Genomic DNA, 18,408 nt, shown 5'->3' with positions numbered 1-18,408 from the left:
AGGTGTTGGGGTACACGATCACACATTGTATTTAAAAGCCTTATGCTCTCCCCTGTCCCCATCCCTAAGCCCAAGAAAACTAGTCATTCTCTTAGGTAGGCTTTCTTCTCAGGAAGTTAACCTCGCCAACTACCGCGAACGGAAGCTTTTTGACCTATGAGGGATCCGTAAAACCTCGCGATACGCGCAGCTCGCGGGGAAGCTGTCATGGCTGCGCCTGTATAGAACCACGGGGTTCTGACCTCAGGTGAGTGGGCGACGAGCATAGGCGGGAACAGTTGGCAGCCCTGTACCATAGACTTCTTGCTTTTTGGAGAAAAGTCTCAGGAGTTGCTCGGGCATTAAGTTTAGGGAGGTGGGTTAATATTGGGTGGCTCAGCACTGGCTCCTAACATTTTCTGAGATCTGGTGATACTGGCTCATGTATTTATCTCCTAAGCGCAGGCCGCATGCAAGCGTCACTTTGGTTTATTGCTTCCTTTCCTCAGCGGTTCTACTTGTCCCAGTCCCTATTCTTACAAGTCCGGGTTTGGCAGTTGCTAAATCTTCATGTTGAAAAGTATCCGTCATGGGGGGTAGGAGGGAGGGGAAAGTGGGTGATGGGCATTGAGGAGGGCACCAGTTGGGATGAGCACTGGGTGTTGTATGGAAACCAATTTGACAATAAATTTCATTAAAAAAAAAAAAAGTATCCGCCAACGTTAAAACTTTCTCATTGAAGATCTCTCCAGGCAACGGTAACATAAAATTCCTTTCTTAAAAGGAAACTTTGTGGGAACACTTTCCACCAGAAACCCCACTCTACTTATTTATTTTTAAAACTCATTTATACGATGACTACTTCCAAAGTAACCTGGCTTCTCTGAGACAGTGTACACATTGGTGGATGTGGAGGAAGCCCATGTTGGTAAAGCACTTTTACCGTTTTAATCTTTAATGTCTACATAGGTTCTCACTTTAGTCTCTGTTAAATTCATTTCGTTTCTTTAAGTAAAAGTTTTGCTTTGATTTGTATTCCTTTTATAACCCTTTCCCCCACAGGAAAACAACGGCGTGTCTTCTCTTTCACTCATAGAAGTGGCATTTGTGTTACATAGACTACTTTAAAGCGAGTTGAAAGTGTTTGAGTGGATAGCAAAATGATGAACAGAGCAAGTTCCTTTTTATGGAACCTCAGACAATTCAGTACTTTCGTTCCAACAAGCAGAACTATGAGGCAGTATCCTTTGGGATTTTCCAGACCCAGAATTGTTTTTTCATACAATTCAAATCTAAGAAACCTTCTCTTAAGTGACTTTGGCAATAGAGTGCAGTCATCTATTAGGTACCTTTTTCAGGATGCCTTAATTTTTAAATCAAGAGACGACTTTCAAACAAAGGGCGTAAGCACTGAAACAGTCCTTACAGTTAGCAGAGTGCTTTGTCCTAGAAGACTCTCCTTTGATTCAAAACACTCTCTTTTCTCTGACGAGGGACTGAAGATAAATTTTCATCACGAGGCCTCCAATGAAGATGTTCTCACCAAGGAAACAAAACCAACCCCTGTCAACTATAGAAAACTGTCTCGGGAGTGTAGTTCTCTGAGTGATGTGTTAGATACATTTTCAGAAGCATCTACTTTCCCCAGTAGTAACTATATTTCAGCAATGTGGACCATTGCCAAAAGGATGTCTGATGACCAGAAACGCATTGAGAAACAACTGATGTTTAACCACCCTGCATTTAGCCAACTGTGTGAACAAGTGATGAGAGAAGCCAAGATCATGCACTGTGACCACCTGCTGTTCAGTCTTCATGCTGTAGTGAAGCTGGGAATTCCTCAGAACAGTCTGCTGGTACAGACTTTGCTGAGAGTGGTCCAGGTAAAATCAAAAGGCGACTTAAATATCGTTTTTCTCGACATGGCATACTTTGAAAGACTGAGGGGAAATAGAGAAGTATCCTCCTTGGAAGAGATTATCAGTGGAATGGTAGTTTATATTTGTTTTTGCATATATGTGATTTAGAAACCTTAAGTTGACTGGGCCTTTCCTTCCTTTTGCTATGGACATTTATGAAAGCTTGTGCCGTTTTTTCTTCTCCAGAGTTAACCAATAGTGAGGACTAAAATGAGGAGAGATACAAAACATACAAGGAAATGTTGGTTAGTGGAAGGCAGGAGAGAAGGGAAGAGGGGAGAACTAATATTTGTTGAGTACCTGCACTTTTTCCTAGTTTAATTAATCCTCTCAATAGCCCTGCAAGGTCGATGTTTACCTCAGTTTTGCAGATGAAAAAACAGAGTTGATGATGTTAAACAACTTGGCTAAAGTCAGCCAGCTAGTGGATTCATTTATTCATACAATTAACATTTATTTCGTATCAATAGTGTATCAGTTACTGCAGTTGCTACTAGAGAGAGAGATTTAGGAGACCTCATTCCTGTTTTCCCTATGGAAAGGGAAAGGGAAGGGAAGACAAATATTTTGTAGGCAATTATAAAAATAACCAACATTCGTTTAATAACTCGTACATTTACTAAATTATAGGCACTGTGCTGAGTGCAAGGGGATATAATTATGAACAAAATAACGGCCGCATGGAGCTTTAAGTGCAATGAAGGAAAACTATAGTCTTGTAAGAGTGTGTAACAGACTTAACAGCTTAGTCAGGAGATGGCTTTCATGATGGGAAGAAGAGACAGGGGAGGAGGATACAGGGTTAGTGTTTGAGGCAGAGACACACGTACAAATTTGAAAACAGAATTGTCTCATATAATCCTCAGTGTAGCCTTTAAAATATGTACTACTGGGGCGCCTGGGTGAGTCAGTGGGTTAAGCGCCAGACTTCGGCTCGGGTCACGATCTCACGATTCGTGGGTTCAAGCCCCACGTCAGGCTCTGTGCTGACGGCTCAGAGCCTGGCGCCTACTTTGGATTCTGTGTCTCCCTCTCTCTCTGCTCCTCCCCCACTCACGCTTTGTCTCTCAAAAATCAATAAACATTAAAATTTTTTTTTTAAATAGATGCTATCATCTTACTAATGATTAGTAAATTGAGGCTTAGAGAGGTTAAATAACCTGGCCGAAGTTACCTTTCTGTGAATGTCACTCTTTGTAGGTCTTGATTTGCTGAGTAAATTAGCAAATACCTAGTTCATAGTAGAACAAGGATTCAAGCCCAGTAGGAGATGATATCTAAGTTGAACGAGCAGCAGCTTGTGAGAGATTGATAGTGAAAGGGATGGTATTTGAAGCAGAGAAGATTGCCTATTCAGAAGAGAAGTTTGGCAGGTTTGGGGGAGCTGGAAGTAGTTCAGTGGTGCTGAAGTATAGAATATTGGGGTTGTGTGTTTGAGGTAGTACGGAGGAAATTGTGTAATTGTGGTCAAGGAGGAGGGGTTATGCGTATAGAGGCCAGACCGAGACTGGAAAGGGGGGCGGAGCTCAATCATGAAGAGCCTTTTATGTCTGGGTCCAGGAGTTTGGAGTTATCCTATAGGCAGTGGGGATCCATGAAGTATTTTAAGCAAAGTGTCAACATGTTCAAATTTATATTCTAGATCACTGTATGAGTGGAAACACCACCAGATGTGATGATGAAATGATAGCCCATTCAGCTAATTGTGTGCCTTTTAAGGGTGGACATCTCGTCTTTTAAACTCAATGATCAGGGTTAAATAATTTTTAAATTTCTTTTTTATTTAATTTTTTTAACGTTTATTTATTTTTGAGAGAGAGAGAGACAGAGACCGAGACAGAGCATGAGCAGGGGAGGGGCAGAGAGAGAGGGAGACACAGAATCCGAAGCAGGCTCCAGGCTCTGAGCTGTCAGCACAGAACCTGATGTGGAGCTCGAACCCACAGACTGTGAGATCATGACCTGAGCGGAAGTCAGACACTTAACCGACTGAGCCACTCAGGTGTCCCAATACTTTTTAAATTTCTTGAGGATGATCTCACGTGTAGTCCTTCCTATTATAGAGTTGAAGAATTAAGCTCATAGGCATATAACTGTATTTAACTTTAACTTTTTATGTTACTCTGATTTCCATCCATCCTTCATTAATAATGAATTTTGATTTGTGTGTGTGTGTGCTTAAACCACAGAATATGCCTTTATTCTGTTTATTTGGTAGACTGTGTTCTCTGCACAGGTATTTAAAAGTGATTCCAGTTAGTCACCACCTGGTTAGCAATGCTCTTACTGGATTTTGGGCAAGTATCCCCATCAGCTTAGCCTCTGCATTGGTGAGGTATGAGCAGTGGATATTTGGAGTCAGTATATCTTTTGGTACAGTTGCGTCTTGCTGACCTGTTGGAATGTTGTAAAGACAGTTTGGCTGGAGATGAAAGCTCAGTATGTCATTGCTGAATTTGTCCTTCAGTCACTTGGTCTTTCCTTTCACAGCGGATAATGATGGAATGTTGCAAATTGATATGGAAACCCTCCCATGGGAATGAGACCTTTCTTTTTCTTTCGGCCTTCTCCATTTCTTCTCATTACCTGGTTCTAACCTAAGACTTTGTGCCTTGTTGGTCATGCCATTTTAGCAGAAGAGCATACCTCTTGCAGCCCAAGTTTTCTCACATGTGTTCACAACTACTTTTGTGAGGTGTATGAACCGGTTGTGATTAAGTTGTAGAGTACTAGATACACTTTGTTGTCACTATTAACTTTCCGAATTATGCCCACCGCCATTTCTAGAATCTAGATTAGTACCCTAATCCAGGAGATCTGAGAGACGGAGCTGGGGGCCTGGAGCCCCCCTTGGGACCCAGTGGTAAAATGTGATAGCAGATGTGGACCAGAAGATTCACAACCGAAGCTACAATATGATAACTGGGAAAGGACAGAGAGAAATTGTAAGAGAACAGCTATCTGAGTTTCTTTGGGGATGGACATGTTACCGTGTATACCTCAGTAGCTCTTACGTTACCGCATTTGTTGTCTTCATGCTGAACTTGAGTCCTAAGAAGAAGTCAAAATAATGTTAGATAAAAGTTACTTCAGAAGCTTCTGAATATGATCAGTACCAAATGGATTTTCAGTGGTAATGATGAATGTAAAAAGTGTTGGTGCACAAAAGCGTGTGTTGGTTATTTGGGAAATTCACTACATAATACATTTCATTTCCCAAAGATGTTGTTTCTTGTGGGCTGGCTATGAATTATTGGTTTGATACTTAGTCATATAATTGAAAGCATCAGTTCAGCAGTTTTGCTTTGGTGAGATCGTCTGCTCTGGGCTTATCATCTGCAGTGTTCTTGTAATTATATTTCAATAGGAACGTATCAATGAGTGTGATGAGAAATGTCTTTCAGTTTTGTCAACTGTTTTAGAGGCAATGGAGCCATGCAAGAATGTGGATGTTCTTCGAGCAGGAGTGCGGTGAGTCCTGTCTTACGCTTTCTTCATGTGGCATTCTCTATCCCTTTTATATCTCCAATCCAAAACCAAGAGGAAAGCTGACCTGCCTTTTTTGGGTGGGGGGAGACTTTGTTGTAGTATAGTCTTCAGTACCTTAGTAAACTTCAAATCCTGACTCTGGATCAGGAAAAGCTAGAAATAATACTTCTTTTAGGGTCTACCATAAAAAAAAAGTGTGGGTAATAGTGAATTCTAAATTGATCTTAAAACACAGTACTGATGTGGGCTGGGGGAGAATTGACATGTGTTCCGCTCATCACGGTCATTTGGGCACCATGGGGAGGTTACGTGTCGCTGACTTGGCCTGAAAAGGGGCTTGAGTTTTATAACTTATAAAATTGCTGCAACTGATCTGTTGCCATAGGTCTGTGAGGATAGTAGTTAGTTTCCTTTTTCATTGACTGTGCATTGGGATGTCTTATTATAATCTCCTGATGTGATTTGTTTATTCATAATGGTAGCAGAATAATGTGAGAGGACAGTGCTGGGCTGGCCCTGCATCTTTAACTACTTACACTCCCCCATGGGAAGGCACATTATTTTTATGGGCTTCATCTTCCCTGCCTAGAATTAGGAGCAGGACCAAATGACTTCTAAGATAACTTTGGTTTTCAGATACTAGAATTGTGGTGTTTATTGTGTATAATTACAGGATACTAGCCGATCAGCAAGTCTGGAAAATTGAACGTGTCTTCACATTACAAGCTGTGATGAAATGTGTTGGAAAAGACGCACCAATTGCTCTTAAAAGGAAACTGGAGGTAAACACATTTTGGATTTCCTCTAGTGGCAGGATTTGAAAAAAAAAAAATTTCTTACGACCTGCTATCAGTTCCTGAAGTCAGTTTTTTAGGAGGACATTGTTGTGCTTTTGGGTTATAACTTTGCTAAAGTGAAATAATAGATGCAGATTTATATTTTTTGTATATACAAATATATGTGTTTAACCTGTGTATCTATTTGAGTCATTCTGCTCAAACTTTATCCTTTTTACTTAAAGATAAATTTACTTTACTTTGCCACAAGTTATAAATTAAAGTTTGTTTTCTTTAGATGAAAGCCTTGAGAGAATTAGACAGGTTTTCCGATTTGAATAGCCAGCACATGTTTGAGGCTTTAGCTGCCATGAATCACCGCTCTATTACACTTCTGAATGAATGCAGTAAGATGGTCATAGGTAAGAGGAATTTTTCTTTCATGATTCTTAGCATCTGACCTACTGTTGAGGACTGTATTTGTTTTGTTTGTCTTAAGATCTTTGCTGTTATACAGACACTATCTGATGATATGATTAGATCTGAATTTTATTTTTGCCTTTGTTTTTTACAAAGTACAGTGCTATTTTTTTTTTTTTCTAAAGAAACAAAAGTATCGAGTGTAGAGTATCTTGGATGTTACGTTCAAAGCCATGTGGTAATTTTTGTTTGTTTATTTAACTCATTCTTAAAGGTAATATCCATGGGTGTCCTTTTAAAGTATTGATCAACATACTGCAGGCTTGCAGAGACCTCCGATACCGTAATTTAGATCTTTTTAAGGGAATAGCAGATTATGTGGCTACAACTATTGACATCTGGAAGTTAAAACAAGTAAGTTTGTTAGCAGTTTAGAATAAGCCTCAGAAACTTGGGAGAAGCGTATCAATTCATTTCCCATTCTGAGTTTTTCTCTCTCAGCTTTATAGCAGTTAAAAGAGCAAAATATTCCAATGTTGGATTTACTTTTGAAAAATCAGCTCCTTATCATTTATGTCTAGGAGTTACCTGTTAATATACTATTCAATCTTTTGACTATCTTTCTGAAATAAAAATTATATTGTCCAAAGTTTGCTCTTCTATTTGTTTTTCAAAAAAAACCAGTTGTGTGGTACTCTGGATAATTAGGATTATTTCTGTTTCTGCTTTTACTTTTTTAGATTTAGAATAATAAAAATGGGTAATGTGACAGGCTTATGCATTTGGAAGAATAAAATGCCATAACTTAATGATCATGCCTATTTTCTATTTATGGAAAGTTGTCTTGTTTCCTCCAGAGTAAGAACCTTTAAATTTGGGGGCTGTGTTAGCAATATAAATATCTAGAAGCAGCTGGTAAAAATTTCTTTTTGTGACGAAGCAGTGGTAATTGCGTTAGATCACTAGATTCACTTTACCTTGAGGGTAAAGTATATATTGAGATTGCCATGGAAATTGTCTTTGGAAAGAGAAGCACTAATTGTGAGAAGTTCCAAGAGGGAAATGAGAAGTGGACTGGAAATTTTAATTTAATCATAGTATTTCATCTCTGTTCTCATTTGTACAGCTCAATGTGGAATAGAGAAATTTTTGAGTTCTCTCTTACATGTTCTCTTCCTTTTGGATGTAGGAAGTGTCTGGGTTTGGAAGAGGGAATAGTTCAAAATGATTCGGTCATTTTGAAAAACCTCAGAAAAGGTGTATTTAAAGTAGTTTTCGTATCTGTTGTATGAAAAACCTATAGGAAATGATTTAGAAATATGGAAACCATTGTATGCTCTGGTTCTCAGCTTATAAAAAGATAGTATTAATATCTGATTCAAGAATTACTGGAACAGATTTCGTGAGGAAGAGAGAACTGTTTCTTTGTGGAGAATATTCTCTTCAGACAGTTCTATTGCTGTTTAAATTTTTTGAGATCTAAAACAATTACTGGTAGCATACTATAATTATTAAAAGTTTTTCCTCAATTCACTCTTTTAAAGGTTCTCTTTCTCCTCATTTTACTTGAAGACCTTGGCTTCCGACATACTGATTTGATGGACTTGTTCATGAAAAAAGTGATAGATGATCCTGCTTCTCTAAACATGAAAAGCATTATCTCTATTCTTCACGTGTATTCTTCTCTCAATCACTTCTACAAATGCCAGACCCAAGAGTATGTACTTGTTTTTTTTTTTTTTTAATTTGTTTATTGCTGCATAACATACTTCAAGAGAAGATTACATATTATCATAATCTTAATGGATTGTTACAAGTGAACAGATCCATGGTCATTATCTATATCAACAAATAAAACATTAGTATACTTTATTTGAGAAGTTAAACAGAACTTTATTTTATTTTATTTTTGCTGTTCTTTTTTCTTTTTTGCCTTGCTTGTTTCTTTGTTCATTATGACATATTTGTTAATTCAGCATAGGAGTCTTCATTTCAAACTCTCCCAGCTTATTGCCTCAGCTCCTGAGTTCATAGTTCAATTTTCACTCTGACTATTCAATTGGTCCCAGACTACTGCTTTCTATAATTTTCATTTTTAACCACAACCATGCACTTCTGTTAAATACAGCAGCTCCTCAGACGTGCTGGGCTCTTTCATACCTCTGCTTTCCACCCAGAACATCTTTTCTCCCTTTCTAGATCAGATCGGATTCACTGAAACCCAAAATGCATATAAAATGTCACTTGCTAGAAGAGTGATTAAAAGCCCAGACTCCGGAGTCTGCTTAGGTTTGAATCTCAGCTCTGCCATTTGTTAGCTACTTAACTGTCAGCAAGTTACTTGTCTGTGCCTCAGTTTCATCATCTATTAAAATGGGGATCAGAAGTAAGAATTATTTCTAATCACATTGGGTTGTTATGAGGATTAAATGAGTTAACCTGTGTTAGGTTCTTAAAGCAGTGCCCGGCACATAGTAATTGTTAGATTACAAAAAAAACTTACAGCGTAGGTCACAGGCTGGCAGGAATAAACTAGGGCAGTTCTGAGGGTCTCAGTGGCAAGAGTCACAGGCCATCACTTTGCCATCAGGTAACTTACTTGACTGCAGCTGCTTTCTGTCCCTGTGGTTTTCCCTCAGGATTCAAATTTCTAAAACAGCAAGTGTGGTTGACTGGGTTTGGGTCACATGCCCGTCGCTTTGGAGCACGTAACCCAAGAATCCTTGGCCCACTGAAAAGCAGCTGCCCACTATACCCTCCATCGTACTGAAAAACTCAGTCTGTGCTGCATTTCCCATGCCTTCCCTACTTGTCCCCATCAGAGCCCTTGTGCTTGTCATATCTATGAATCTCCGGTGGAGCCCTGACACAGAGTTGTAATCACTTATCAATAAGCCTGTCTCTGCTTCTCAGTTGGAAAGCTCTCTAGAGTGAGGCCCAGGTTCTTGTTATTCTGAACTGAGCACAAGACCTGGCACTGAATAGGCATCTAATAAAGGTTTAAAAGTACCCCCAAATTTGGTCTTTCTCTACTCCCACGCTTGTCTTTGAGGCTGGCTCCCATGTACCTCCTGCACTTTCTTGACAAATACCGTCAAGCAGTGATAATTAAAACTCCAGAAACAGCTGCACAGATTCCATGGTATTAGGAGAAAAAGCACTGGGTGGTTAGGGAGTTTTTCAGCCTATTGTAAGCATTGCAAGAGACAACTTGGTCGAAATTGTTACATTGTGTTCCCTGTTCTTCTACCCCGCTTAAGGAGACAGGGCTGGATATCCAGAGGAAGGCAGTAAATGGTAGGTACCAAATGAACACTCTCCGGAAGAGAGAGAAAGGATGCTGGGGTCTTAGGCTGTAGTGGCAAGATTTTAAAAGCAGGCCAGCTCAGAGCATTTGGGAAATAAGTTGACTGGAAGAGAGCGGTAGAAGATTTGGCTGAGTGTATTGTATATCCACATGTTGTACGTTAATCATTTTGTTTATGTGATGGCCTCTGGGAGACAGGGTGTGTTAAATCCAGAATATGTTCCTGGGTTTGAAACCCAAGGAAGAAAACATTGTAACGGTTAAGCTGTCCTTTCAGTCCTTTAGTTTCTTCTTGATCTGTACTTACCACCCTGTAAATAATCCCAGATTTGCATCTCTGGTCCTTAGTGTGCCTCTGGACTCCAGGACTTCTGTGGTTTGCATGTGGTCACCATGTATCTTCTTCCTCTTCTTTTTCTTTCTTTTCTTCCTCCTCTTCTCCCCCCTTCCTCTTCCTCCTCCAGCAGTTATTTACTGTTTACTAAATACTATGTGAAGTGATGTTTTAAACCACTTTATTGAGGTCTGATTAACACGTGAAAAACTACATGTTTAATGCACCCAACAGGGTGAGTTTTTAACTCATTATTCTTGATTCTTTTCTGCTAACCTTCTCTTCCTCATGTCTTCCTCATCTAAATTTGTTTATTTAGTCAGAAAACGTATACTGAGCACGTGGCTACTTAGGACAAAGATGAATGAGACACATCCTTTTTTTTTTTTTTAAGATTTTATTTTTAAGTAATCTCTATATGCAACGTGGGACTTGAACTCATAACCATAAGATCAAGGGTCCCGTGCCCTTCCCACCGAGCCAGCCAGGCGCCCCAAGACACAATCCTTTTTTGCCAGGATTCTATGTAATGGGTAAGGTAGATTTTGGCAATTGAATACAGCATAGAAATTGGAGTGAGAGAATTTTATGCAGGATAAATGGCAATAGAGGAAGACTGTGCCAGGACACTAGCCAGCCTGGTGACCTGGAAGTTCAGGATGAATGCCAAGCAGTGCTGCCTGGAGAGGTGGTTCCTAAGCAGATCTTAGAAGATGGAGCAGTAGGAGGTAACCATAGGAAGATAAGCAGGAAGGAAGATTCTGAGCAGAAAGGACTCCATATTCAGTCTGGGAGGAAAGAAACAGCAGAGCATGTGCAGGCAAGGACGCGTAGTTGGGTGCTGCTAAAACACGAGGAACGGCAGGAATGGGATGAGAAGATTCGAGAGGTGATCAGCACCCAGGCTCCAGAAGCGGTCATCTGCAGCCCGCCCTTTCTCGCCTCACTGCCTTCTCTGGGATCTTTCCCCTTCTTCCCATCCCATTGTAACTCCCACAGTCCTGCTCAGCCTGCCCTGGCCTCCACTGTCTCCCTCACCCCCTCCTGCTGCCCCTGGGACCTACCAGCTGATCTGAGACTTTTTCCTCTACAGGCTCACTGTGCAAAGGGCTCGTTCACGGGCGCGCTTGCCTTCGCTCTGCACCGTGGCCCCACCAGCTCCTTACAATAGCACAGATAGCACGCACTTTCAGGGCTCCATTTCTTTGCTCAGTTTCAAATGATCTTCCCTTCTCCTGTCTTTTCCACTTGTTGAAATTCTCTTTATCCCCAAAGCTCTATCTACTTACTTTGCTGTGTGCTATCTCAATACTTTGCATGTCCCATAATGATAGATAGCTGCTGTCTAAGATTCTGACTGACCTGGGTTCAGAACCTGCCTGTGCTGTTTATCACCAGTGTCACCCTGGGCAAGTGACCTCACCTACCGTGCTCTTTCCTCTCTTCATGCATGTTTAACTGCTTTGTTACACTGTATAACACTGGTTCTGGGTGGTAGGATTAGGCTTGCAGTTCTTTTACTTTTAACTCAGAATATTGATAGCTGGAGAATCTACAGTGGTGTTTCAGGCCTTACAGACATACTCATTATACAAATCCAGTATCATGGTTAAAAGGCTCTGGAGCCTGACAACTTGGGTTCCAACACTGTCTCTGCTACTTCCTGGCTGTTTTTTCTTGGACAAGTTCTTCAACCTCAATGAACCTTTTACTTGTCTTTTTTTAAGAGGATAATAAGAATACCTACCCCATAAAGCTTTAGTAGTGATTAAATGAGTTAAAGCCTATGAAGTATTTGCTCTGTATAAGACATATGACAGTAGTTCACTAGCATTTATTGAGAATCTATATTTATTATGAGGTAGCCACCTGACCTGAGGGACATGTGAATACTTCCTGCCAGTCTGATTTTCTTACTTCCTTTCTTTGGACTCCTTAAAGCCATCAGTTCTCTGGCACCTAACTCGCCTCACCATGACCTTGTGTTCTGTTCATGTTTGAAAGCTGACTTTTCTTTGTTCCCCTGAAGGTTCCAGGAAGCTATGGCTCGTTCTCTGACTGGTTACCTTCACCACATCTCTTCTGAAAACCTCTTGAAAGCTGTGTCTTCATTTTGCTTGATGAACCATTTCCCCCTGGCTCTTATTAATCAGCTTCTCCAAAAGGACATCATCAATGAGCTGCTGACATCAGGTATGGCGTCGGTGTACAATGGTGACTAAAATAAGGCAATACCCTGGCTGCCTTGTGATTCCGAACGGGGTCATAGGTGGAGCAGATGCTACTGAGGACAGCACCACAAATGATGAAGTTGAAGGCCGATGCTTTAAACCAGCAAACCAGCCTCCTTTAATGACAGATCCCAGATACAGAAGGCAAGGATAAGAAACATGTCATCATTGTTCCTTTTTTTAAAAAATTTTTTCTTAATGTTTTTTTAAATTTTTTAATTTTTTAATTTATTTTTGAGACAGAGAGAGACAGAGCATGAGCAGGGAAGGGGCAGAGAGACAGGGAGACACAGAATCGGAAGCAGGCTCCAGGCTCTGAGCCATCAGCCCCAGAGCCCGACGCGGGGCTCGAACTCACGGACCGCGAGATCGTGACCTGAGCTGAAGTCGGACGCTCAACCGACTGAGCCACCCAGGCGCCCCCGTTGTTCCTTTTATTTACACTGTCTGCACCTGTACAAAGGCCGAGTGTTCAAGGTGTTCTCTATGCCTTGATCAGAGATGTTTGTAATTCCTAATCCTTACGTGTCACCTTTGAAGCCAAGTTCAGTCAGCTTCTGCAGCTCTAAACACTTTGTCACTTGTGGCCTACAATGAGGATACACCCCCTAGGTCAAGCAATCAAATAGTTCCCAAAGTAGTGAATTTATTTACTCTTGAAACGAAATTAATTGTTGACTTTTGGTCTTTTATATTAAGCAAAGAAAAGCAATATCTGGCCGGATGTACAAAATTTGATCATGTGTCTGACAACAGAGAAGTTTAAATTCTTTGAAAAAACAATGTTAGGAAATTCTGAAGTTGAATTGTGAAGGAGGAATGCCACGTGCTGATTTTTTTTAAGCGGTTACTGTGGGGGAAGCAGCCTTGAACCCAGGAAACCTGGATTCTAGTCCCGACTTTGCCTTTGGGTAATCATGAGGCACTTGAACATTCCTGGGCATTCCCTCATCACTCAGTGAAGAGTTTAGACTAAATCACCTTGAGAGAGATTTTAAACTGTAAGAGGTCATCAAATACTGATCTAGACACTGGGAACTGATCTAGACTGAACTGATATGGGCACTGATCTAGACTCTGGGAACTAGGGAGACACGAAGACTCCTCTCGATAGGAAACAAATAATCAGAAACATACGTACGTGAATAGAATGTCTTAACTGTGGCACTAGTGTTTTTTGGTAACTAAATATTTTTTCTTAACTCTAGATTTTCTTTCTCTTTTTTTTAGGTGACATAGAGAGGAATGTTCACAAGCTTCGTATTTTGGCCGCTTGCCTAAAACTTGACACTTCTTGTCCCAAGGCCGTAGACTTAGCGCTGCCACCGCTGCCTTCCACACCGCTATCTCCAAACGCGAAGGTGGCAGACGCACTAAGTAGCCTCCTGGGAGAAGGATACTTCTTAAGAAATGTACAGTTGCCACATAATTACCATATCGGTATGGGGCTTTATGACATTTTCCTCTATCGTATTTTATTTATTTTCCTTTATTTTGGACAAAGATGGGTTTTCCACAGCAGGTTAGTGCGGCATTGGCCCCAGACTGGGCTGCCTGATTTGGGCTCTTGCTCTGTGAGTACTCGTGCTGCGTTTTCGGGCCCTCCCCAGCCCCCGGCCCCTTGTCCGTGAAGCGGCAGTAAACGTGGTGCCCACCTCCTAGGGTTCCTGTGGTGAATAAATGAGATTATACGTGTGAAATCCAGACTAGAGTCTGGCACGTGGTAAGCTCGACATAGTTTTTGTCTGATGCTGTTATCGTTATTAGTAGTGGTAGCATACATTTTGAAACAGAAAATCACTTTGAGCAATGTTTGAAAAATTAATTCTTTTCTTTCAGATTTTGAAGTCAGAATGGATATTAACAGGAGTCAAGTGCTTCCATTTTCCCATATGGATGCGGTAACTTCTGCAGATATTCAAAGGTTGCTTGCATATGTTCATTTAAATCTTAATTCTCAAAGACTTCATAATAAGTAGCAGTAACAATACTAAGACCTTATATTTGTGTAGAACTTATAATGTACCAAGAGACTTCTCATCCATTAATCTCCTTAGGTGTAAATGTGGACATTGATTAAAGACAGTGGACTGGAGTTGAGCTGTTAAATAGGCAGTGTGTGTGTTTTTTTTTTTAATAGGAAGTCTTTAAAAATCAGGTTTTAAAGCTGAATACTACAATAAAACAATGTCAACATAATTGAAACTATCAGTGCAGTATAAACTTTTGACAAGATAGTGTAATAGTCATCATAAAAAATGAAGGCATCTACGAAAATTAAATACCCAGTAAATATTTTGTTCTACCACCAGGATCTTTCCAAAGGTAGAGAAACTTTAGCTTTTTAATGAAGTTGTATTGTGTATGGGTCAGACCGTATTGAAGTTAATCATAAGCCGTTTCCTTGACTCGCATACTACAAACCGTGTGTCTGGAGAATTGTGATACTGTGCCCCAGAGGATGTCCTGCCGAGCCAGTGAAGCAGGTGCTTCCGGTCATGTTGCGACACCCCGTGTTCGGTCAGCCTTCGTACAAAGGCTCTGCTAGGCCCTGCGGGGTGCGCGAAGTAGAGGCAGATGTGGATCCCGACCCCAAGGAACCTGTCTCTCGATTGCTTTATAGGACATGCACGTAGGGAGAGGTATAGAAACAGATCTGTAGGCGTTCAAACTCTTAACCTGCTCATCCCTCTCCATTCTCATACGACTCTTTAACTTTACCCTTTTCTGCATCCATCTAGCTTGTTCCTTGTCCATCTGTTTCACTGTGATCTTCCCTGTACTGTCACCCATCTCCCCTGAAGGAATAGCTTTCTCTGTGACCTCTGTGAAAGCTAATTGTTCTTTTTCAGGTACTCCATTTTTCTGGCCTAATAAATGTACAAGCTTTCAGCCTAAAGTCCTGAGGAGAAGTAAGGAATGTGAGCATTCCTTTAAAAGATAAAATTTCTCTTATGTTATCTCAGATAACAGCCAAAGTATAACAGAAGAGAGAAAGGATACAAATGTCTTATTTTCCCCCCAGCCAACTTAATCTTTCCAAAAGGCCAAGAACAATGAAAAAACAAATTATGCCTTCCATATTTTGTTACACATACAGATTTTATCTTTTTAACAGTTTGGCCTTTCTCTTAGCGTTTCCTGTTTTGTATTTGGTCTCTCTGGTTTTCAGATGCTGCTCTCTCTGGACCATGTGTATACAAGGAGATCATTTGCCATTTCGTTTTTCTACATCAGTACTTCTAGTAGCATAAATAATTATATTCGGGTCAGAGATTGAACACTGCACAGGAAAGCCTTGAAATGCTTTCCTATCTGGATATTTTCCTCATCAAGAATGTAGCCATCCTTGAAGGTGGTTGAGGGATAGCTGTGTAAAGCATTATTGCAAGCTTTTGGTTTCTAAAGCAGCCTTCATGTACTGGAGTGTTTGTAAAGGCCGAGTAACAAGGAGGTGGAGGGCGGGAGGGGCAGTGGGGAATGGTGAGGCCTATGGTTGGCAGAGAGCTCAGCCATGAAATCTGCAAAGAACAGGAGCACAGCAGATTGTACGTGCAGTCTCATTAATAACGGGTCTCCTTTTGTGCATTTTTGTTTTCAGAGTAGCTGTGCTGTGTGTTCCTAGATCTACTTACTGTTTGGATTTAACCCACCCCAGAGGATTCCTTGCTATGAAAATGCGGCATTTGAAAGTAATGGGTTTTCATGTAATCTTGGTAAGAAGAAAATGCACACGAGATACTCTTCAGTGACTGATGTCTGTTCTGCTGGGGATGTTGTGGTTGAGGGTGGTCACAAGGACTCTAGGGGAATCGTCAGCAGTATTGCAGTAATTCTTTGGAAAAGAACATTTCTGTACGTGATTTGGTTTTTACTCAGCTGATAGCTGTCATTTACTAGGAGTTTTATAAATGCTACATTTGGTCAACTTTAATCCTTTTTGGTAAGAGGAAGAATTTCTTATTTAAGACCCATGATATCATATTCATTTCCCAGAGTTCCGTAAGGGAAGGAAAGATGAGAATTTAAGCTTTGTTTTCATGGGCTGGTGTGAGGCTACTGTAGGAAGTATGTCTCCAGGAAAAGCTAGGTGCTTGTAAGAGGGGAGCTCACATCTCATCTTGATTCCAACTCCACAGCTTTGCGTGACCAGCCTTTCCAGATGTCTCTGTATGGAGCAAGAACCTTGTGAATGAGTTTATATATATGTTAGCGTTGGGATCTGTCTAATTGCCACTCATCTGGTCCTGCATATTATGTGAAATGTAAACATTCACATTTACATTATGATACTTTCCTATCCAAAAATGGATTACATGTATATTACTGAGGTTAAGATGCCACATTTCTCTTAATGGGCTACTGTTTAAGCTTTTTCCCCATAAGGGATATTGTATGTATTCTAAGGAAGATTATCCCAAGAAAGGGATTTTTCCACCCTTTAGAGGACCTTAGTTTTTTAAATGTTTATTTAGTTTTGAGAGGGGGGTGCAGAGAGAGAGGGAGACCGACAATCCCAAGCAGGGCCCCCGACATGGGGCTCTACCCCACAAACCATGAGATCATGACTTGAGCCTAAATCCAGAGTTGGATGCTTAACCATTTGGGCCACCCACGTGCCCCAGAGACCTTTAAACTTTTTAGAATTTTCACTGATAGAGGTTTCTTCAACCCTACCTAGCACATTCTCTTACTAACCCTTTAAAATATGAGTAATCATAAGATAGCACTTGCTTTAAAATTTTTTCTTGTTAATGTTTTTATTTATTTTTATTTATTTTTGGGACAGAGAGAGACAGAGCATGAACGGGGGAGGGGCAGAGAGAGAGGGAGACACAGAATCGGAAACAGGCTCCAGGCTCCGAGCCATCAGCCCAGAGCCTGACGCGGGGCTCGAACTCACGGACCGCGAGATCGTGACCTGGCTGAAGTCGGACGCTTAACCGACTGCGCCACCCAGGCGCCCTGTTTTTATTTATTTTTGAGAGAGACAGAGACAGAATGCGAGTGGGTTAGGGGCAGAGAGAGAGGGAGACACAGAATCCGAAGCAGGCTCCAGGCTCTGAGCTGTCAGCACAGTGCCTGACACGGGGCTTGAACTCACGAGCTGTGAGATCATGACCTGAGCCGAAGTTGGACTCTCAATGGACCGAGCCACCCAGGCGCCCCAGCACTTGCTTTTGAAGAGCAGTTGGCTTGATATTATGTTGATATGCTTGGATCTCGAAACTAGCTTTTATTTTGCCTGTTGTCTTCTTGCAAACTGATCATTTTCTCCTTTCTTTGGTAAGGTCCATAACTGGGAGATAGAAAGACTGCAGATGAAGGATGTAGTCACGTTTTTGAAGACTGAACTCTATTCAGCTGAAGCCTTTCCTACTGCTGATGTAAATCTGCAAAGCACGTGTTAAAATGGAAGCTGCCTTTTCATATTGGGAGACGTAAATTTGTAAAATAACTTTAATAAAGACTGCAATTCAGTTGTCAGTGGAATCTACCTGACTAGTCACTATAACAAAAAGTATCACTTCAGTTCACTGTTAAAATTAATTTGAAGAGTGGGAGAAATGTTGTTATTGGCATCTTAGAAGGTGCTAAGAAAACTCCAGGGGGATCACTTTTCCAACCCAACCTGTTTCCTCCAGTGCACAGATATGTGACAGATTCATGAGGTTTTATTTTGGCTCGTGAGCTTTGATGCATTGAACACTGGCTTCTTAGTTGTGAAGGGCAGCAGCTAAGGTGGCACGGGCAGTCCTTGCGTTCGAGACCTGCATGTTTGCACTCTTACTGTATACGCTGTTCTAGAATTCAGGCACGGACTGCGTTTTTAATCGTTGGCCACGTGGCCATTGGACCCAGTGCTCAAATCACAGAATTTAAGAAATGATGTGACAGATGCCTGCAGGCCAGGCGTCTGCTTTTGTAACAGGCATTCTAGGTGGAAGTGGCT

At 41.0% G+C, this 18,408-nt stretch overlaps 1 protein-coding gene across 2 annotated transcripts; it reads left to right on the top strand.

Moving 5' to 3' along the window:
- Positions 1–112: 112 nt before the first annotated feature.
- Positions 113–17,942, top strand: FASTKD2 (FAST kinase domains 2). 2 transcript variants are annotated; one of them, XR_009255889.1, is made up of 12 exons: positions 113–247; positions 1,042–1,862; positions 5,266–5,369; positions 6,061–6,169; positions 6,462–6,585; positions 6,858–6,997; positions 8,128–8,300; positions 12,254–12,417; positions 13,686–13,895; positions 14,295–14,379; positions 15,197–15,307; positions 16,057–16,155. XR_009255889.1 is itself a non-coding variant. In XM_058707514.1 (12 exons), the coding sequence occupies exons 2-12, from the start codon at positions 1,140–1,142 to the stop codon at positions 17,864–17,866; spliced, it is 2,067 nt and encodes a 688-aa protein (XP_058563497.1). In that variant the 5' UTR covers positions 113–247; positions 1,042–1,139; the 3' UTR covers positions 17,867–17,942. The 2 variants fall into 2 exon arrangements, 1 of the variants encoding a protein (XP_058563497.1); XM_058707514.1 differs by lacking the exon at positions 15,197–15,307 and adding an exon at positions 17,747–17,942 and having other exon boundaries at positions 16,057–16,171.
- The last annotated feature ends 466 nt before the right edge of the window (positions 17,943–18,408 follow it).

This window comes from Neofelis nebulosa, chromosome 2 (genome assembly GCF_028018385.1).
Source record: "Neofelis nebulosa isolate mNeoNeb1 chromosome 2, mNeoNeb1.pri, whole genome shotgun sequence".
NCBI classification, from domain to species: domain Eukaryota; kingdom Metazoa; phylum Chordata; class Mammalia; order Carnivora; family Felidae; genus Neofelis; species Neofelis nebulosa.
Note: the sequence above shows the minus strand (reverse complement) of the source record. Positions and strands in the feature narration are given on the sequence as shown.

Bases quoted from the DNA above. Each gene is read 5' to 3' on its own strand.
- FASTKD2 (XM_058707514.1), top strand. From the start codon at position 1,140: ATGATGAACAGAGCAAGTTCCTTTTTATGGAACCTCAGACAATTCAGT. The intron at 1,863-5,265 runs GTAAAATCAAAA...ATATTTCAATAG, and splicing joins CTTTGCTGAGAGTGGTCCAG to GAACGTATCAATGAGTGTGA. The intron at 12,418-13,685 runs GTATGGCGTCGG...TCTTTTTTTTAG, and splicing joins CAATGAGCTGCTGACATCAG to GTGACATAGAGAGGAATGTT.